Source organism: Penaeus japonicus, unplaced genomic scaffold (assembly GCF_977035675.1).
Source record: "Penaeus japonicus unplaced genomic scaffold, GWHDUDI00000001_assembly GWHDUDI00000020, whole genome shotgun sequence".
Lineage (NCBI taxonomy): Eukaryota > Metazoa > Arthropoda > Malacostraca > Decapoda > Penaeidae > Penaeus > Penaeus japonicus.
The window spans coordinates 29905065-29927564 of NW_028234422.1; the positions used below are offsets into that span (position 1 = coordinate 29905065).

General features: G+C 40.3%; 2 protein-coding genes across 6 annotated transcripts in view; one reads left to right on the forward strand and one right to left on the reverse strand.

Annotated features, from left to right (window-relative positions):
* Nucleotides 1-12953, forward strand: part of LOC122251739 (lysocardiolipin acyltransferase 1) — a 29893-nt gene extending 16940 nt beyond the window's left edge. For 2 of the 4 annotated variants that reach the window (XM_043013842.2, XM_086548297.1), the window contains exons 2-9: nucleotides 1777-1949; nucleotides 2163-2289; nucleotides 3276-3480; nucleotides 3637-3749; nucleotides 3897-4047; nucleotides 11218-11335; nucleotides 11440-11633; nucleotides 12607-12953. In XM_043013842.2, coding sequence (XP_042869776.2) covers nucleotides 1789-1949; nucleotides 2163-2289; nucleotides 3276-3480; nucleotides 3637-3749; nucleotides 3897-4047; nucleotides 11218-11335; nucleotides 11440-11633; nucleotides 12607-12761 — 1224 coding nt within the window. In that variant the 5' untranslated portion in view covers nucleotides 1777-1788 and the 3' untranslated portion in view covers nucleotides 12762-12953. Of the gene's footprint in view, nucleotides 320-1776; nucleotides 1950-2162; nucleotides 2290-3275; nucleotides 3481-3636; nucleotides 3750-3896; nucleotides 4048-11217; nucleotides 11336-11439; nucleotides 11634-12606 lie in introns of all 4 variants that reach the window. The other 2 variants (XM_086548296.1, XM_043013843.2) reach the window with 2 other exon arrangements.
* Nucleotides 12954-16501: 3548 nt separating this feature from the next.
* LOC122251743 (uncharacterized) overlaps nucleotides 16502-22500 on the reverse strand; it is a 211947-nt gene continuing 205948 nt past the window's right edge. Inside the window, exons 7-14 of one of the 2 annotated variants that reach the window (XM_086548299.1) lie at nucleotides 22466-22500; nucleotides 21681-21743; nucleotides 20613-20818; nucleotides 19858-20105; nucleotides 19563-19715; nucleotides 19370-19399; nucleotides 18541-19004; nucleotides 16502-18240 (exon numbers count right to left, since the gene is read on the reverse strand). The exon at nucleotides 22466-22500 is cut by the window's right edge and continues 1525 nt beyond it. In XM_086548299.1, the coding sequence (XP_086404425.1) occupies nucleotides 16956-18240; nucleotides 18541-19004; nucleotides 19370-19399; nucleotides 19563-19715; nucleotides 19858-20105; nucleotides 20613-20818; nucleotides 21681-21743; nucleotides 22466-22500 (2484 nt within the window). In that variant the 3' untranslated portion in view covers nucleotides 16502-16955. Of the gene's footprint in view, nucleotides 18262-18540; nucleotides 19005-19369; nucleotides 19400-19562; nucleotides 19716-19857; nucleotides 20106-20612; nucleotides 20819-21680; nucleotides 21744-22465 lie in introns of both variants that reach the window. The other variant, XM_086548298.1, reaches the window with a different exon arrangement.

Consider the following 22500-nt stretch of genomic DNA (forward strand, 5'->3'; position numbering starts at 1 on the left):
TCCGGTTGAGCGTGGATGCTGCTCAGTCTTGGATAAAATGGAGAATATCGTTGAAAATAACCCGAGGACGCTTACTCGGGGTACAGAGAGGCGCTCGTGAGGGTACTGGGTCGGGAAGAGCGACCTGCCACGGTGACCTAGTGGAAGAGGTCAGTCACCACAGATGCCAAAGTTTCACAGCTTAAACGGTGCCACACAAATATACCGGCAATGTTCAGTGAAGTAGTGTAAGTTCCTAAGTCGTCTTGCAGGGACTGAATCCATAAGGACGACCAACACGACCAGTTTTCCACGTGCTGGGCCCCTTCTTGCTCTGCAGGTAGTTTTGCAATGATACGCATAGTCGCTCAACCAGCTGTCCAGCACAAGACTTACTCGGTCTGGACCCATTACTTTATTGAATTCCAAATGTGTTTGGTGTATATATGTATTATATATATACATATATATATAAATACATATATATGTGTATATCTATATCTATATATATATATATATATATATATATATATATATATATATATATATATATATATATATATATACATGTGTATATATAGAGAGATAGATAAATAAATATATATATATATATAAACATATAGATAGATAGATAGATAGATATAGATATATATAAATATAGATATATATAAATAAACATATATATAAATATATATATATATACATATATAAATATATATACATATATAAATATATATATACATACATATATAAATATATATACATATATAAATATATATATACATATATACATATATATATATATATATGTACATATATGGATATGCATGCATACATAAAAATGTTTGTGTGCATATATATATATATATATATATATATATATATATATATATATATATATATATATATATATATACATGTGTATATATTCTGTATATATAGAGATAGATATATATATATATATATACATATATATATAGAGATATATAGATATATATATAAACATATAGATAGATAGATAGATAAATATAGATATATATAAATATATATAGATATATATATAAATATATATAAATATGGATATATATATAAATATAGATATATATAAATATAACATATATATATATATATATATATATATATATATAGATATAGATATAGATATATAGATATATATATACACATATAGATAGATAGATAAATATAGATATATATAAATATGTATATAAATATAACATATATATATACATATATAAATATTTATATATAAATATACATATATATATATATATATATATATATATATATATATATATATATATATATATGTATAAGGATATGCATGCATACATAAAAATGTGGGTGTGCATATATATGTATATATATATATATATATATATATATATATATATATATATATATATGTGTGTGTGTGTGTGTGTGTGTGTGTGTGTGTGTGTGTATGTATATATATACGTATATATATACAAATATATATATATGTACAAATATATATATATATATATATATATATATATATATATATATATATATATATATATATATATACATGTAATACTGATGAAGCTTCAACATCGACACAAGTCAGTCACATGTCTTACTTTGTTAAATATTCCTTCTTTCATAACTCCTACAAGTCGTCTCGAACTCAGGAAAAGAGGTCCGTTGATTCCGTATGCTATACTTGCAACGCTCATGGGAGACCTTAGCTTGAGGCAAGCATGCTATTTCGATGGCGGATGTTATGATGCAGCAATCACTCTCTTTTGTCCGCAGGGTTAGAAAGCAATGACAGCCGAGAGACAGGACGTTGGGGCGGAGACTTCCTTCGCTGAGCCACAGGGTCCCGAGTATCCGACCACGCTGGATGTGGATGTTTGTGTAGGACAGAAGGTGACGCCCGTCGGATGGCGCGGATGGCTGAGAGGAATCACCTACGTCCTTTTGTGGTAAAAAAAGAAAAAAAAAATCTCAAACTGTCCATCTTTTCTGTTATCTTTTTTTTTCTTTTTTTTTTTTAGTGAATAATGGAATAATGCTCACACACACGGGGGGGGAGGGGGCCCGGTAGCACAGCCTATAGCCTTTTTTTTTCTTTCTTATTCTTCTCTCATAGGGCCAAGGCGGTATACCCAAAGCCTTTTTTTATCTCTTTCTTTCAGGTACGGGTCTATCCTAATGGGATTTTTTTCGCTGTACTGCCCTGTGTTGCCGTTGTTGGTCCTACACCGGCCCACTTACCGTCGCGCCACCGAGGTCATCTTCACCATGTGGGAGAGCTTTGCTGTGGTGAGGACGCTTCCAGGAATTCGTTATGAACTTTACGTCTACATGAGTTTGTATTCAAACACGTACATATACAAACACATACACAAAGACACAAAAAATACATACTGTACATATCATACAATTTATCGTATGAAAGACTAGAGACGGAAAGAACGAAACACACATATTACACTATATAGGGTTGATAATTGCAAACTCCGCCAGTCATATTGAATTCTAAGACTATTCATAGTTATCAATTAATACACAATCACTCCCCATCTCGTCTGGCTCGAATCAACCAGTCACCAGAATCCTTCGCTTAAATATAGATGACATAAAAGCAGGTAGCGGAGGAAGAAACCTGGCGTGTGCAGTGATCGCAGCATGGAAGGAACTTTGGGGATTTCACCTAGGGGGGAGGGGGAGGGGGTAGGTGTGGGCGGGAAAGACCCTCCCTCTGCGTTAATGTGTGGAGAAGCCTCTGAGGGCTGTAACGATTGGAAGCACGTGATACTGTCGAGGCTCTGACTCAACTTAACCTAGAGAGAGAGAGAGAGAGAGAGAAAACTGTCTTAAAGACGTCTGTGATAAGCTTCTACAGATAATTTCGGTCTATTTCTTACGCTGGTTTCGATCGGATGAAATATCCTTCGTGGTACTGCCAGTGGTATTAGTACACCTACATACGAAATAAGATCTACGCGAAATCAGCAAACCAATAACCTCAAATCCACATTGACTCGGGGAAACATTCAATACCGCATAGAAGCAATAACCCCACATAGACTGCGAACATTCAATACCACATAGAAGCAATAACCCCACATAGACTGCGAACATTCAACACCACATAGAAGCAATAACCCCACATAGACTGCGAACATTCAACACCACATAGAAGCAATAACCCCACATAGACTGCGAACAAGAACAATAACAAAAACACCAACAACCCCACCATCGCGAGATCTCATAAGGACCCCCCGTCTCCTTTCTCCTTCCAGGGCCTTATGGAGTTAATCTACGGCGTCCGCTTCTTCCTCTCGGGGGACATCATCCGTCCCAGTGAGCGGTCCCTCATCATCCTCAACCACAGGAACCGCCTCGACTGGAACTTCTTCTGGGGCGCCCTGGCACACGCCGCCTCGCCCCCGGCGCACAACTGCAAGATCGTCCTCAAGTCGGGCATCAGGAAATTTCCGGGCTTGGGTATGATTATGGGCACTCGACGCACTGCCCTTGTCGAAAAAATTGGAATGATGATAGATGTTTATGTGTGTGTGTGTGTGTGTGTGTGTGTGTGTGTGTGTCCATATAATGATGCATGTTATCGAGAAGGATCCCATAGCTTCTTTCGCTCCCCAGGATGGATCATGCAGATGTCTTGCTTCCTGTACATCCGCCGCCGCTGGGAGGACGATCAGAGGCTCATGTCTAACGTTCTCGACTACTTCAAGGACATCAAACATACTTTCCAGGTATGGTGGAGAATAGCGAGTCTCTCTCTCTCTCTCTCTCTCTCTCTCTCTCTCTCTCTCTCTCTCTCTCTCTCTCTCTCTGCAAAGCGTTCTATTTCATATTCCATTTATCAGTTCTTGCCTCTAGTCTTACCTTACTTGCCACAGGTACTTCTCTTTCCTGAGGGAACTAACCTGACTCCGGAAACGAAACAGAAGAGCGAAAACTACGCCAAGAAGGCCGGCCTGCAACCTTTCCAACATGTCCTGATCCCCCGTACTACAGGCTTCAACTACCTCGTCAACAAGATGCGTTCTGGTAAGCTTCTTCCTGAGTAGAGCAGCTCTTCCTGGGTAAAGCAGCTCTTCCTGGGTTGAGCAGTTCTTCCTGGGTTGAGCAGCTCTCAACTGCCGTAGCCTTTTTTCGCGCGCTTTTTAACGGCTTTTATCCTTGCGCTGTGATTGGCTGGCGTCAAATGTTTCCTTTGTTTAGCCTAATTTAAGTGCAGACTAGGTCGAATTCTAAAATATTACGATCAAAATACGTTCACTGATTATGGATAAATGCATTCGTCGTTGTTGTTTCTTTAGATATTGAGTAAGATAGAAGAAAATACCGCGGATACCGCAGGTTACCGAATGCGTTAGCGACTGTCATTTGTTTACCGGAGTAGCAGACGAATTTCCACGTGTGTGTGTGTGTGTGTGTTATTTTTGGCTGTCATTGCATTAGGATTAGGAATTGCTGTCTACTTTTTGTGATGATTATAGTGAAAACTGTGCTTAATATTATGGTGCTACTTACTCTCTCTCTCCCTCACCCCCTTTCTCTCTCTTTCTCTCTCTTTCTCTCTCTTTCTCACTCTCCTTCTCACTCTCTCTTTCTCTCTCTCTCTCTCTCTCTCTCTCTCTCTCTCTCTCTCTCTCTCTCTCTCTCTCTCTCTCTCTCTCTCTCTCTCTCTCGCTTTCTCTCTCTTTCTCTATCTATCTATCTTTCTCTCTTTCTTTCTCTCCCTCTCCCCCTTTCTCTCTCTTTCTCTCTCTCTCTCTCTCTCTCTCTCTCTCGCTTTCTCTCTCTCTTTCTCTCTCTCTTTCTCTCTCTCTCTCTCTCTCTCTCTCTCTCTCTCTCTCTCTCTCTCTCTCTCTCTCTCTCTCTCTCTCTCTCTCTCTCTCTCTCTCTCTCCAGTCGTGTTGTATCACTCGTAGAAGCAGGACGTGTTTCTAGTGGTGTCCTCAATCGTGAAAGATTCCTAGAATCCTGTGTTTACCCCCCTCCCCCCCACTTGGTCCTTGGACAGGGAGCGGGTGAGGTGACTTGGGCCCTCCAGCAAATTTTACGCATCTCTTGCGTATGTTTTATCATTTTCAAGGCTATGTGATTATATTGCATATTGCCCTAGCGTATTCGCTGGCGACCACAGCGAAACTCTAAATCGCTTTGCGGACTGACATCAGGCGGACTGACCTCAGGTCGCCAGTTGTCAACATGGCTCCCGTTGCCACTTCGGTGTCCCTGGATTCTGATCTGGCAACTGACGAAATGGACTGCACTAACGGAACTCCAATGAATAATGAGGGAACGGGCATGAAGCGATCCAGAAAAGACAGCAAGAGTGACAACTCCAGTGACTCTGAAAGTGAATTTGAAAGAAAGGACAAAAAAATGAAGGACGACGATGTGGAAGTCAACAAGGCAGTGGTCAGTGACAGTGGGAAGGGCAGGAGAAGGCTGTTATTCCCAGAATCCTGCGGAATGTCCTTCATTGAAAAACTAAAGTGGGCAATGGAACTTGGAAAAGAACATTGCCATTTTGAGCCGCTGCTAAAGGAAGCGAAAGGAAGACCGTATCTTACGGTAAAGAACGAGGAAGCGGAGCAGTTCCTGACATCTCAGGGATATAAGGGGACAGTGCTAGTTGTCCCACAGAAAGGGGAAAAAATGACGAAGGTCATTATATTTCAATACCCATTAGAATTAGACCCAGACTTCCTCCTCTGCGACGAGAGGATTGTATGGGTGAAGAGGCACGAGTCACGAGGCGAGGGGCGCTGTCAGCTGGTTGCCCTCATGAAAGGAGAAGTCCCGGAGAAGGTCTTCATATCTGGGGCGGGGTACAGGAGGGTGGCGCCGTATGTGGAGCCGCCAGTCCTGTGCCTCAAGTGTAGCAGATGGGGACACAAGTCGTGGACCTGTCAGCAGGACGCCAGGTGCAGGTTCTGCGGCAGGAAGCATGACTCAAGGCTTTGCAGAGGAAAAATAGAAAAAGGAGAGAGGGTGATACCTTGCTGCTGCAATTGCGGAGGCTCGCACAATGCTGGGGCTCTGTCATGCAAGGCGAGGCCAAAGGTGGAACTTAATTCCTCGGCTTCCCGTAAAGAAACCGAGGAAAAGGCAAAAGGACTGACCACCAGGCGACCTGTGCAGGAGAGTATTCCTGTACCGCCCCCCAATGCTTGGTTGCAAGGCCCACCGCGAGGACTGCAACTCCAGGAAGATGACCGGAATGCCATGAACAAACAAATCAATGGCCAGACGACAGAAGACACTGCAGCCCAGGAAACGACGAGAGACAGTGATGCAGATTCTCCAGTAAAAGAGATATCTGCAATTGCTGGAATGTTGCATACATTAATGCAGAGGATGGATGCAATTGAAAAAAAGATTGCGATAGTGATGGATAGTGCTGTTACAGACATGAAAAAGGGAGTGGAGGCTGAGGAAGAAGCTCCCGAGCAAGATATCCCAAAGAAAGACAACAGTGTTTTAGTGGCTGAGAAAAACACAGAAAGTAAAATTACGATCAAGGGAAAAGAAAGGAAAATAATTCCGAGTGTAGTGGAAGGAACAACATCCACAACCTTCAGGTCATTGTTACTTAAGTGCAAAGACGCTGAAAAGGATAAACTTCTTAGAAAGTGGGAGTTAGTTCAGGGAGAGTGGGCAAACATCCAGGAACTGTTTGCCAAATATAAGGAAACCATAAAGGTCTGATGGAGTGTGGGAGTATTAAGATAATGTCGTGGAATGTGAGTAGTTTACTTACTAGAGTAACAGACGTCCACTATTTCGTGTTGAAAAATGACATAGACGTAATTTGTCTCCAGGAAACTAGGGACACAAAAGGTGACACTCTTAAACTCAATGGTTATAGAGCATATCATCTTAATTCCGGAGACCGGACACGGGGAGTGTCTACTTACGTGAAAAGTGCAATACCTTCTGAACTGCTAGAGATACCGTGCAGAAATAAAGGTATTGAAAGTGTATGTGTGAAGCTGTATTTACAAGAAGGTGAAGTATATATTGCAAATGTATACATCTCTGGGAGATGCTTTGATCTCAGGTACCTACCAGATTGCATGTACTCTGACTCGACTCTGATAGTGGGTGACTTTAATGCTAGGCACCCACAATTAGAGGAGATGGGTAAAATCAATGATAACGGCATCAGATTTTATCAATTTCTCAAAGATAGGCCTGATGCATGCTTGCTGGGTAGTAAAGAGGCGACACACATCAAGGGTGGACGACTTGATTATGCCTGTCTGCTTGGCGGTCAGGGGATTCAAGGAGAATGTGAAATAGTAAGTGAACTACTTAGTGATCATTTCGCCTTGTATATTAAGTTAGCTTTAGGTAAAAAACAAGTTAAATTCAAAAGAAAAAGGCTTGTCGTAGACACAAGCGACAGAGAATTGTTTATTTACAATATGGAGGGCTGGTACAGAGATTACACACCCCTAAGTTTAGATAGGTTCAGCGAGGATTTGTTAAGTGCGATAGAAAGATGTTTACCTACAAAGGCTAAGTCACACAGAAAGGAGAAGAAACACGGAGCACGGAAAAACAGATACTGCAGTGATAAGACACTTAAAGGGTGGACACAAATGTTAAGGATGGCACACAGGGAATGGGCTAAGAGAGGCAGGCGGGAAGAAGATAAGGACATACTACTTAACATATCAAAGATGTGTGGGGAGAAAAGAAGGGAAGTAAGAGAAAAGTATTGGTCAGAGTTCGCGCAAAATATTGAGGAATGTAAAAGTCTCAAAGACATATGGTACCATGTAAACAAGGTAAGGGGAAAAACAAATAACCTCATCGGTCACCCACACCCAGAGGAGGAGGCAAACAAACATATTGAGAAATGGGCAAAGGCATCTTCTCTGGTTTCATTACCACAGAGCACTCGTGACGCTTTGTTTGCATGGGAAGCCGAAAGAATCGGACAGGTTGTTTCATCCGCAAACATCACTGCAGTATCTTGTCAGCCAATAACAAAACACGAACTTCTAAATGCTGTTAAAAGAGGGAAAAGCACTTCGCCAGGGGAAGATGGAGTGACATATGATATTCTCAACTTATTAGCAAGCATGACGAACAGCCCTCTCATTGACCTATTTAACATGAGCTACGCGGAGGGTAGATTACCGAAGGCCTGGAAGAAAGCTATTATAATACCTATTCCAAAATCAGCTGGCGGTTATAGACCTGTATCTCTGACTTCCTGTATATGTAAAATGATGGAGCGAATATTATTAAATAGACTAATGTACATGATTGAAGATAAATTGTCTTCTAATTTGTACGGCTTTATGAAGGGAAAGGGAACATCAGACTGTGTAATTCAGTGTTTATCTAATGATGCAGAAAAGTGTAGAGTCTTTATAGATTTACAGGGAGCCTTTGATAAAGCTAATGGGGAGGTCATTCTGTATGAATTGACAAGACTGGGTGTAACAGGAAAGTTGCTGAGATGGATTGGTGACTATCTGACAGATAGGAAAGCTTGCGTATGGTTTCAAGGCTGTTTCTCAGAGGAGAAACGTTTTGAGCTAGGTACTCCACAGGGGGGTGTTTTAAGCCCAATGCTCTTTAATGTACTAATGAACAGGATAGCTTCAGAGGAATACCCTAAGGGCGTTCAGCCAATCTTATATGCAGATGATATATTGATACAAGGGACCACTCATCGCCATTTACAAACAGCGCTGGACAGATTTACTAGTCTTGCTCAAACATTGGGGCTGGTTATAAATGAAGAAAAGACCAAATTTCAGAGTAAACAAAGAGGCAACGTGCCACTTACTCTAAACAACAAAACAGTGGAGAAGGTGTCAACATATAAATATCTGGGTATGTACATTGGCTTCACTGCCTCAAGCAAGGATGCTGAAGTAAATCACGTACTAACACAGTGCAAGGCTCGACTGCGGCCGCTCAGGGCACTTGCTTGTCGCGGGATAGGAGCCGGGGTGCCTCTGCTGAGGCTAGTCTACATTAGTACAGTAAGAGCTCTGGTGGATTATGCAGCACCAGCACTTTCTATAGCTTGTCAGGGGAGGCTCCGAAGGCTTGAAACCATGCAGAATGAAGCTATGCGTATTATCCTCGGGTGTCAAAAGAATGCTAGGATAGACATAATGAGAACAGAGACAGGATTGCAAAGCATTGCACAGAGAGTAAGCGAGATTAATGTCATAGCAGCCGTTAGGCTCATGAGAGGGAACAGTGGAAAGAAATTAGTGAGAGATATGGTCAGTGGTTTTGACAACATAAGGACCTTTTATAGACAGGGCAAACGAGGATATATGAAGGCGCTTAATAATGATATAGAATTTTATGGCTTGCAAAACTTTTGCCAATCGTTTCAAGCATCCGCCAAAGTGCCACCATGGGAGGATCAGACGATTAATGTAGATGTCGATCCCCTCCTTATGAATAAGAGGCTTTATGAACCTGGTCAACTTAAATCAAGATATGGTCATAAAATAAAGAGTCTAACACGCCTTGATATTGCTCATGTCTACTGCGATGGGTCAGTTTTGAAAGATGGCAGAGCAGGATGTGGGGTTATCATCAGACAGTTCACTGCAAGTGGCGTGGTCACCACAAGCAGTGGGATAAGACTGAGTAATCATATATCGTCAACACAGGCTGAGTTATGGGCAATATTGACAGCACTTAAAAAAATTGAAATTATTAATAAAGATGCTTTCTTTTTTGTGGATAGTAGGGGAGCGCTGGACTCTCTTAACAGCAGGGACCCTGTGTTTGAGCACATTATTAACGAGTGCCGATTGATTGCTCATAGGCTACGAGGCCAGGGACGTGAGATTACATTCGTCTGGATCCCATCGCATGTCGGTATCACCCTTAATGAGGCTGTAGATGAGGTAGCGAAGGAGGCAGCTAAAAAATGTGAGGTGGACATACAAAGTGCTCGGACTCTTAAGCAGGCAAGGAGCAATATCAAGAGGATGCAGTTAGACTATGATGAGATTAAGAAAGGCGAATTGATTGAAACGAGCGAAACTTTGCAACACTATATGCATCTAGCGATGAACACAGACTTCGCTTATGGGAGGGGCAAGAGCAAGTGGAAAGACTCTGTGCACATGAGAATTAGGTTAGGGTATAAATACTACTGGGAGTTAGGTGTCCCGACAGGTGAACAGGAAAAAGAATGCAGGGTGTGTAGGTCACCAAGGTCACACACCTTAGTACACTATATCTTACAGTGTCCCATGCTTCAGATTTACAGAAACTCAGAGATAGCTGGACTCACCGAACAAGCTGTATGGATGCTTAGAAATGGCCAGGTAATACAAATTTTAAAGAAGTATAAACACTTCGCATCGACCACATAATTGTAGTTGACAACAGTGTATACCCGATTGTGACTTCCCTTCTGCCGAGACTACGATAGCCCAAGTAGGATTTTATTGAGATGTGAATGAATATCATTTATGATACATCATCCTGTTAAATACAAACAGACTTCTTGACTTTCTGATAAATTCTTTCCTCCGGAAGCATACATATATATTATTAACATATATGTGCGCCACATATTTCAAGTATGTAATCATGTGACCTTAGGAGAGGACCTTGCATGCTGAGGGTGATAATCCATACTGTTATATCGTTCTCCTGATATGTAAACATTTAATTGTGTATGCTTGTGATTGACCCGTCTTTTGCTCTGTATATATTTCAACATGTTGACATAGCTGTAAGGTTTTGTTAAATATATGTGAGCCCAAAGAGGGACTAAGATTGGGGTGAGGATAACCTATGTTACCTCATCCTTTTGAGATGTACGTAATCACTTGTCTCAATAAACTCGTCAAAGTCAAAAAAAAAAGTCTCTCTCTCTCTCTCTCTCGCTCTCTCTCTCTCTCGCTCTCTCTCTCTCTATCTACCTATCTATCTATCTATCTCTATCTCTTTATATATATATATATATATATATATATATATATATATATATATATATATATATATATATATACATATATGTATATATATATATATATATATATATATATATATATACATACATATATATTATATATATATATATATATATATATATATATATATATATATATATATATATATATATATATATATATCTGTATATGTCCGTTACACATATGTATAGTCTACCCTCTTTTCCACATTGCATTGTATCATCCTTAACAGGGGAGCAGTTGGATGCCATCTATGACGTAACGGTGGCATACCCAAAAACCCTTCCTCAGACGGAGCTGGACGTTCTAAAGGGCCGCTTACCAGAGGAGGTTCACTTCCACATCAGGAGGTGAGTAGGCTAACCTGGACGCAAGTGTCACGTGTTCCCCTGTCATCACCTGAGATGATGATAAAAGGGATATTTATCTAAACCCTCTCGGTCCTCATCTTCAGACACCACGCCAGTTCCTTGCCGAGCACTGACGAAGGGCTGAAGGATTGGCTGATGGCGGCGTGGAGTGAGAAGGACGAGCTGTTACGGACGGCCCTGAGTCAGGGCCACTTCCCCGGATGTGGCACCGCGACCCCTCATCCTCCAGTCAACGCTTCGTACTTGTCTCTTCTCTTCTGGATGCCTGTGACCATAGGTAATCGTGTTTGCATATTGTTTAAAAAAATATCGTCTCCGTTTTTTTTTTTTTTTTTTTTTTTTTTTTTTTTTTTTTCATTTTCTTTTCTTTTTCTTTTTTTTCGATAGTGAGTTTGACATAAAGACCCACATTTACATGTATCTTACATTTTCGTTTTTTCTCGTTTCTAAATATTCGTTATTCATTCATTTCCATCTAGTATTTCTTCTTGTCTTTATTGCTGCTCCGATTGATTACTATTACTAGACATTACTAGGCCAGGAATAATTATCAATATTCGATTATGTTAGTCAAGGAAAGACTGGATCTGCGTTAAGAAGCATGGCCTTATGAATCCCAACCTTTAAAAAGAAAAAAAAAATGAACTGCCTTTTAGTGGTAATGAGACTCAGAAACTCTCAGGTGAGGTAGAACATCATAATTTTAGTGATCACCAGATCATGTAATTTGATTCTGCAATGTACATGTCATGCAGATTGATTATGAAATATGACTCAATTAATGGGATTTCCGATACTTTTTAGCTGCGGGAGACCTTTGGAACCATATATTCGGACTATACTTTATGATAATTTTTAACTTACCAGCTGGACCTAAATAACCATCAGACTCTATTTTAGAAAAAAAAAATCACATGACGACCAGAGTTTATCATTGTTTCTTTCTCAGATCGTATCCATAGGCAAGTTCCGATTACATTTATTTCAGTGTTATGTGTTTATGACATACTTATTTATTCATTACTTTACATGCAAATGCTTGTTTCAATTATTACCTAACGTTAGGTTAGATGTTCGTTTATCGAGGCAGTATAAATAAATCTGAGTTTTTATACTTTCTTACAACCGATGTTAGATATTCACTCCTAGTTCTTCCTCTTGGTAGTAAGATACTCACTCTCACATCTTCCCAAATACCCAAAGCACACAGCTCTGTCATCCGAGTACATATCACGCCCGCTTTTTTCCAGGCATGGCGTACCTGATCGCCACGTGGTGGGTGGCGAGGTGGTGGTGCTTATTTCATTCCCTCTTATTCGGCATCGTCTCGTGGAGGACGGACGGCCTGCAGCATATCGAAATCTGGCTCTATCGGAGGCAACGCCAGCAAGTGAAGGAAGAATAGAAGAGGATTGCTTTGATATATATGGATACATACGCGAGCGCGCGGGTACACACACACTCACTCATTCATCCACCCACTCGCCCACACTCGAATGCAAATGTACACGTATACACACAAATGAACTTTATATTTGGAAGGTTAAGATTTTAAAATCAACTTTGTATTCTGGTCTTATTAAATACCTTATCGCGACTGAAGCCTTTTATTCGTTTTAGGTACGTATCCCCCCTCCCTCAAAAAAAAAATATAATAATAAATGATCAACGGAATAAAGATGAAATGATTTAAAAAAATGGTTTATATTGCAAAAGCCAGATCTCTATTAACTCACTTTTCCACATCGACAAACTCTAAATTGTTTATCCCATCCGTTTTCATCAGTCTTATGAAGAATTTCTTTTAGGTTATTGGACTCCTCGGGTTGATGTCCATTGGTATTTTCTTATCTTACTGCATGTACTTGCTCAGGAATCTTCGGAAGCTGCTCCGGTTACTCGATCCAGTGTCTCTTCGAGGTCAGTGGGAAACCCATGCACTTTCCCAGAGGTCTCCCTGGTCTGTACGAGACACCTCTTTGTCCATCTGCGCGAAGCAAGTATTTCAAGAAAAAATAGCATTTCACAAGTAATATTTCGATCTATTTTGCAGCAATGATATATATATATATGATAACAAAAAGCAAATCTTATATACCTACAGGTCTACTCATACCCAGCAGGAGCTTCAGTTGCATTGGGTCTTCTCTCCATCAAAATAGAATAGTTTAGTTAGGTTTAGAACTAAAAGTCACACAATTTTAGAATGTTCATTTTGATAAACATCTTTACAGCTTTGGCCGGTTGCTCCCTCCCAAGTTATTAGCTAGGTTGCCATCGGTTGATTACTCAACTTTACTTTTCATCATAGGGAATAAGTTGCATTGGACATCCTACACATGATATTGATAAATCTATTCCTTTTTTTCTTAAATTCAGTTGAGTTCAGTGAATTACTCGGACCATAACTAAAAAAGGCATTCAAATTGTCTTAAATTGATGACTGCAGTTTGTCGTTGACTTATGTTTCCTCATATGATTGCCTGTCTGAGCTGAAATTTGATGTTGTTTTGGATAATATAACCTGTTATCACCGGGGCAGAGAGCTACAGTTTATTTCTAACATTGCAACGGGGCCAAGGCCGTTTCAAATAGAATTAATTGGTTTCCTGATTTATTGCACCTCGTAAGATGGCCAACAAAAAGAATGATTGCCCGATCCCTTTTTTTTTCTTTTCTTTTCTTTTTTGTTTTTATTGTTATCTTTTTATGTGTTCGTTTCCCCAGTCGTGTCATAAGATTTTTTTTTTTAACTGATTGACTCATCACCCTTTCATTCTGATCTTTGCAAAGACATTCTTGCTCCATGAGTATTATTACCATATCTTTTTCGGAATCCTCATTTTTTTCATTGTTATTATCATTTTGTTAGAGTTCAGATTACAGAAAATTACATGATAGGTGATGTGTACACGAAATCATCCGCATATTTTTATTCATTGTGTCTGATGGTTCGTTTGTATGCAGTTTTATGTTATTTATATCCAGTTTTTATTCAATTCTTGTTTTATAACTTATTCTACCCCCATTTCTCTCTCTCTCTCTCTCTCTCTCTCTCTCTCTCTCTCTCTCTCTCTCTCTCTCTCTCTCTCTCTCTCTCTCTCTCTCTCTCTCTCTCTCTCTCTCTCTCTCTCTCTCTCTCTCTCTCTCTCTCTCTCTCTCTGCATTCTCTGTGCGATAGATGCCGTCACAGAGCTTATTAGTCTATGAGATATTGGCCTCACTCTGCACTGTCTATATAGATACGATTGTAAATGTAAAATATTTTATCAAGCCTTTGCAATGCAATATATCTTAATCTCTCACACAAAATTGTTCACCTAATCTAACCATTTTAAGCCCTTTCATGCATCATATGTATGCTACCATACACGCGTATATACCCACATACATACATAGTACATAAATACATATACACGTACATGCGTACATACATATAAACTTCCATACACTCATACTACATATACTGTACAATGTACATACGTATACGAAATACAAAATCTCCTCATTATTGCCAATTTGTTTTACACTCTTGTACCTGTAACACATACTCGTAAGATTAAGAGGCATGTGTTTCGAATACAAGACATGGCGGCGGTATCTTTTTGTTTACTCGTATGTTGATAGTATCTATGCGCTATGAGTTGACTTATTGTTAGCAGGACCCTCTGAGAATATGCAAGACTTGTATCGATTTATTACTAAATCGATACAAGAACGATTTGGTAAGTTATGATCAAACTATTTCAGGAAATGTATCAGTTTCCCAATATAGTGCATATGTTCGGAAGCCTATGCACCTGTAGCTACGACTAACATCCCTTGGTAGTTCTTTCAAAGCTTTGACTTGCCAGAAAGGAACTAGACTCTATAAGGAACCTCGTGCGTCCTTTTCTTCTTCTTTTTTCTTTTTTTGTCAATAATTGACGCCTTTTCATTTTCTGAGATAGATCTCAATAAACTTATCCAAACATAAGTAAACTGAAAAGGTCCAAACGTTCACTTGTAGATAAGACATCATTAAAGATTAACGTATCAGCTATTGATTGGGATATCTACATATAGTGTTTATATAGTCTATAACCATTTATAAGAATTAAGGAAACTTTCTACACTTCGGACGGGCTGATTTTCCCCTTAAATCCTACGATAAGAAATATCAACATTTCCCCTGGTACACAAAATATGATTTAGAAAGATGAGTCAACACTTTCAGCTTCAAGTCAGCGGAAACAGAGAGAGTGAGGTTGTCCCCATACCTGCAGACCTGAAGATATTTTAATAGATAATATCTATTTATTTGTCTCTTCCGGGGGGGCCAGCTCGTGAACTTGTATCCGAAGAAGCTAGATCTTGGCTATCCGCGCTGTCGGCCCCGTTGAGTACGAATGGTGTGACCCACTAACGCACGCACGCATACCCATACTGGGCCATACCCACACTCCCACAACCGTATATTATAATTCTTGTTTATTACAATGACAGAAGTTTATTAATATTATGGACAACATTACTGCTAACTTTTATAAAAATAATAATAAAAGACATAAACTGAACTTCAAATTAAGTCCACCTACATAAAAGTACGTGCAGCTTTATACATTCAATGTTGAGATTTCAGTCCAGAGCCAAAACTAGCTTAAATTCCATGTCATTGCAAGTTGTCAACATACCGTCAGCCATCATATTTTTATTATCTGGTCTTTAAGCACATACTTCTCATTCTATGTGTACAATTATCTTCAATGAACTTTATTTACATAAGGTTATAACTCAACATTCAACCGTCCGAATGTCTATTTTCTCCGGGGAGTCTGCTAGTATATCTGCCTCTCACATCATACTTTAAGTTTTTCATAATTACCAGGTCACTTCAGAAGAAAACTTTAATTGTAATGTAACTGTATGTGATTATTTGCCGAGAAATAATCATTGTAAATAGAAGAAGAAACAGTATTGATATGAATTTGAATCGGAGTATTTAAGGGTGTCACTACGATATTTGGGAATCGAAAATATTTTCTAAAATATTCAGAAAAAAATTACGGGGAATTAAAATTTAAACTTTATGTTCAATTCTAGTTGGCACTTGTCATTTCTCTCTCTATGCTGCTTACATCCGATATGAAAGGATAAAAAAGGTAGTTGTTAACAAACTCATGTATTTAGAAACAGTTTTAACAAATCGTCATTGTCAGTCTGCATCAGATCATTTCGTCACGTCAATATTAATTTATTTTTTCTACAAAATACTTTAAGAAAACAATGAATATCTACAAAATGTCAAATAAAAGGACATTGAATAAGGTGGCTCTGAACCACCGTACTGTACAAGTATGGTACAAAACTTGTGTTACAATCCACAGCCTGATCATCATGAAAGACATGTTGACTGCAGCCAACCCAGTGAGCTGTAGTGCAGTCTTAAGGGCCGCCCTGCCCTCCACCATCCATAATACATGTGCTTCTATTTAACAATAGCAGCAACAGCAGTAATAGCAGTAGTAACTGACTCAGCAACCATTCAGACTATAATAAGCCGAAAATTTACATCTGCTGAGCACCACCTGAAACCAAACATGACCTGGGATGACTAGAGTCAGCGTGGGTCATCTTTTTTATCCGGGGGCCGTGGGTGCGCCGGAGACGAACCACGCATGGAAGGGATGAGAGGTGGAGGTAAACCAGGTGCTAGTGGGGGAGGCTGTGGGTGCCCTGGGGGAGCTCCTGGGTGTCCGGGCCCGTGGAGAGATCCTAAACCAGGTGGATGTAAACCGTGGGGTCCCGTGGGTGGACCGGGACCCAGAGGTGAACCACCTTTTAGTAGTGATGGCGCCATGTGAGAAACTGAGGGATGTGGTGGAAGTAATGCTGATGTCGGTGGATACATGCTGCCAGGGGGGACGCCGGCTAGATGGCTGCGTTCAAATAAATCTCGCGCCACTGCTGCCTGCTGCTGCTGCTGCTGTTGCTCTCTGTACCGCTCACTCAGAATTAATGATGACAGGGGGTTGGAGTGCAACATCTGCTCTTCCCGGGCAGCAGCAGCAAAGTTCATTCTCTCTCTGAGCGGATCCCTTAGTAATCCCAAGTCGTGTACTCTGGCCACTGAGATTTCCTGGGCAGAGCGATACGGATCTCGGAATGGATCTGCCCAAGGACCTAAATGCGGTCCTCCACCTCCATACCCCGACGCGCTCAAGAGTCTCGCTCGATCCAGTGCAGAATTGGCTGAGGTCGTAGCCATGCTCATAGCAATGGAGTGCGGGGGCAATAAGCCTACAGATACAGGGGGTGGTAACACTGAGGGAGGCGGTACTCCATGCGATAACTGGCGGGGAGGCGCCTCCTTCCCACCAACGATCATCACCTCGTCCTTTGCTTCCAACTTTATCCGTGGGTCTAAAGTCCTCGAGCCTGGCCTGGAACCTGGACGCGAGTCAGGTCGGCCGTCACCCTTCATGCTGGAAGAAGGCATGACACCCAAGGGGGGTTGGCTGGACCCAGGTGCGGATGGGTGCGACGACGGCCTGTCTTTATGATCAGGGCGAAGTGGAGACCGTGACCCGTCTCGACGCGGTACACCACGATCATGACTAGTTTCCAAGGTACGGACGGCCCGATCCTTTTCGTGCTCGGCCCGTCTCTCCCGCTCCCGCTCTCGCTCTCGCTCTTCCCTCTCACGCCTTTCTCTCTCTTCTCTTTCTCTTCTTTCTCGTTCTTCCCGTTCTCTTCTGTCTCGCTCTTCCCGCTCTCTTCTTTCCCGCTCTTCCCTTTCTCGGTTCTGTCTCTCCTCTTCTCTGCGCTCTCTCTCATACATGGCAGCATCAGGCTTAACAGGCCAAGGACCAGGCGTTGGCCCATATGGTGTCGGTGCCCTTATCCTGTGTGTATAAAGACGATGCCTACCATTAGTTAGAAATTCCTAAATGTTTCATTCATCTTGTAATTTAATATTTTGAAAGAATTTAATAACTAATTGCTGGACAATTATCACCATTATCTTGTATAGAGGTACGTTATTCTAGAATTCAGTGTAAGCACTGCCTTTCCCAAAGAAGGCAAACTAATCAACAATTCCATACAGGTCCATTACTCTGATCTTCACTACAAATGGCAAAATAATAAAGAGAGAAGCTAGGTGGATGCCACTCTCAGTTGGCTTCCAAGTCTTGTAAACTAACCTCCAAGCATCATGAGGCGTTGGCTGTGGCACAGTTAACCCTGGCGGTAGGGATTCCCTGGAAAACATTGATCCTGGAGGAGGTCCTGGTATTGATGTGGGCGTTACTCCTACGTGGTGGAATCCTGATGGCGGAGGTGCGGATGGCCCTGGAGGTGCCCCTCCAGGATATCTCATTCCCCCAAGTCCAGGCACAGAGGGCGTCAGGTGGTGACCAAGGAGAGGGGAGTCGAAACGGTGAGATGGACCTGGTCCTGCTAATATAGAAGGCCCCAAATCTGGGGGTCTTGGTAGAGTTGGGAAAATTGGTGCCCCGGCTGTGCTGGGTACACCAGGCCCGGGCGGAGGACGCAGCAGGTCAGGGCCTCCAAGTTTAGCACCAGGTTTCTCCGGAGTCTGCTTTTGCTGATGGTAGTAGATCTCCCAGGCAATGCGCACATGCATTGCATTCCAGCGACCCGTTTTCTGCAAATAAGATTAACACATGGAAAATATTTCTTTATGTGTTGAATACATATCAAAACAACAAACCCACACCAATACAGAGTAACAGCTACTTTATTATAGCTATTGTTGAAATATTGTTTTGGCCCACTTTGGTAAGATTATCAATTCATTGGTAATGGTATTATTGGTAGTACTGCATTATTAATGATTTCTTTGTAAATAGTGTCCCTACATGCCAAATATGGAGTTACTTCCCTAAATGCCATAGTTACAGTTTCGTTTGACAAAGATATATTCTGGAAAATCTTATTGACAAGGCCTATCTTCTAAATGCAACTCAGAAGCTATATTAAGTACAAGAAAGAAAGAGGAACATAGCATACCACTGGTTTCCGTTGGCTTGGTTCTCCTATCTGTAAATAGAGTTTGAATGACTTTGTTAAAAACACATTTTGAACTTAGAATTATTATTATTATTTTTTTTTGCTTTTTTGCTTTTCCATTGTCTCAAACCATGACTTCCTTTCCATCAAACATTAATATAATCGAGTTCTACCACAATAAACATATACTAGCCTTGGGAGGAACAGATGACAGGTGAGAAGGAGGCGCGAAGGTTGAGGTAGGGGGATGAACGATTGGGGTCAATCCTGGAGGATAGCTACTTCCTAAGCTGCCACCGGGCTGGTACAGACTATTTTCCAGTCCAACTTTGTTCACCTCCTTAAACTAATTAGATAAAACAAATTGAATAAACAGAGTTCAATTTCCTCTGAAAAAATATCATCATTATGCATACTTATCATACTTCAATAACATTTCATACAATAAATTTTTGTGTTTCATGCACTTCTCGAGAGAATGAACCTACCAAAGAGGGTGTTGCTGAATGCGAGAAGAGCCCTGAAGTACCGGGAGGAGGAAGTGGAGGTGGAGGTCCCATATGCGGGAGGAGGTGTTGGTGAACATGCGTATGCTGGTGTTGGTGATGGTGCATTTCAGTACGCAAGAAGGCTGGAGGAGCAGTGAGTCCCCCTAACCCAGGCCCTAGGCCTAAACTTCTTTCTTGCTGGGCCAAAAACCTTGAATCTAATTCCCTACGCAGAAGATCTGCTTGGCCTGTGGAAACAAAAAGAATCTATTTATAACTGGAACTTTCTCCTGTCAGTGTGATTATGTGTATGTATATGTGTTCATTTGTTGGTTTGTCTGTGATGAAAAGAACAGTAGTATGAGACTGACATACATCATTAATGTATTTACTAAAAATATGTTACTAATTCACAATGCCAGTATATGTACAATCAAGATTATACTTTCATGATAAATTTCATACAATTTTTATGTATCGGTTTCGTGTTAAATAACAATAAAATGTGTATCCTAGTTATCTTAGACATAAAATCCATTTCTTTTTCTCTTTTACACACAACAGTAATAGTAAACCTAATTCTAGTTTATATCAACAACAATACCATTTCAGCTGTTCATTCTAAATAGTTCAGTCTCTTAAAGTCTGAAGTATATTTCTTCATGGTCCCTTCCACCACAAATATCCAATACTACGTTTTCTAAAGACCAGATGTTTACAGAACAGTCACCCTTGGCATGAGAGGAGTGTCTTACCCAGAGGGTCAGGGGTGATGTGAGAGGGAGGGAGGAGTGGAGAGGAGGTAATTTGCTGCGATGGAGGAATTGGTGGTGCGAACATGCCCGTGGGCGGGAGAGGAGCCGAGACCGGAGGTGGTGCCAGGGGGAATGACGGCAGGGGCAGCGGGGGCCGATTCAAAGACAGTCTGGCAGCGCTGCTGGATGCCAAGTTGGATACCGGGCTGAAAATACAAGGGCATTGTAGTGATTCTTAAAATTGTTATTAGTCCTGTGAATGACATTCACCATATTGAGCTAAAATTCTGCAGGAACATTTTCCGTATTCTTGCTGTTAGAGGCATTAGCGAAGGTGTCAATAAATGTTGGTTGTGGCCCTGAGGTTATAGCCCAGTAACTATGTCCCTGACACCCAATGCACATAATCACCGCTAATGCCACCTCTATTGCCATTACAGCTGGCAATAGCATTAAAAGTTAAACCATTTATCAGGGAGTCTCTTTTGTGTGCTAGCCCAACTGTGCATTTATAAATTTTCTTTCCTGAACACAATAAGACACTAATACATATATATTCAATAAAGATGCATCAATAGAAAATTACTGAATTACATAATATTATAGTTTTGAAGTGAAAACACTGAATATTATCTAAATATAGGGAGTAATCAAAATGCAGGATTCATAATACAGCAATCATATGTGAAATCTATCATGGTTTTATTACAATATGAATATTCAATCAAGATTTTAATGATTTTGCAATACACAACAAAACTTCTTATCACATCACACAAAACAGTCTACCCACAATAGGATGCAAGTTTAATGATGTCCAGATCCTTTTTTAATGTACCTTTTAAATATAATGATCATTCTTGTAATGAAATTATATATATATATATATATATATATATATATATATATATAAAATATCTCCTTGTGATGAAATATATAAAATCTATACCCACATGAAGAATTTAATTCATTCTAAGCAACAACCCATAAGAAAGCGAATAAAAAATGAACAATTACGTGAAACTATTTTCCTTCCACTCAATTAAAACAGATCCAAGTTATTCTCACCTTGGCCAAGGCCGTGGTAGTGAAGGAATCGTCTGAGCACTACTCACTACGGTGCTTGCTGAACTGTAAGACAAATTACAACTTTAATTTCACCGTCACTTACACATTCATGTTATAACAATATATTTGTTTGTGTTTTACTCCCATTTTCAGTCACTGTACTATGATGATATTTAGAATTCTCTCTTGCAAATAGAGGAGTGCTGTTTTAAATAATGAATAATGAATTATGACTTATGATTTCCTATCATCTTCAAAATACATTTATACACACAACATATAGGCCTTTTTAGTACATCCTAAATATATAGCTGAAATACTAAAAACTGAAAAGATTATAGTCATATGGTTAACCCATTCCCGACGGGGGAATTCTAGCCTTGAATGTCCAAATGCCGGGGCGTTCGAATTATTAGGCCTAAATCAATTGAATGGCTGGCACAATACTGTGCCGCCCGGCAACTGGGCTTTTGAATGCGCGGTACAAATGCTGTACCACCCGTCCTGTGTGGGTTAAAAGCTGGAAACTGCCCATGACTCAAATTTTTATGCTTAAAAATTATAAATTTGCATTTTTTTTTTCTGCGTTTATGCTTGATCTCATAGGAGCACAATAGGTAAATTTCTCATTAAAGGAAAACCAAGAATACTGCAAGAGCTAAGACACTTCTACTGTACTTTACTACAAAGAAAATTTGATCTTGTGTGTCCGTACTGGCTCTAGTTTTGGGTAAGTTAATGAGAAAAGCCAAAAATACATAAATACACATACAGAAAACACTTACCTGAAAGGGGAAATGTGTGGTTCATGTGCTCTCGG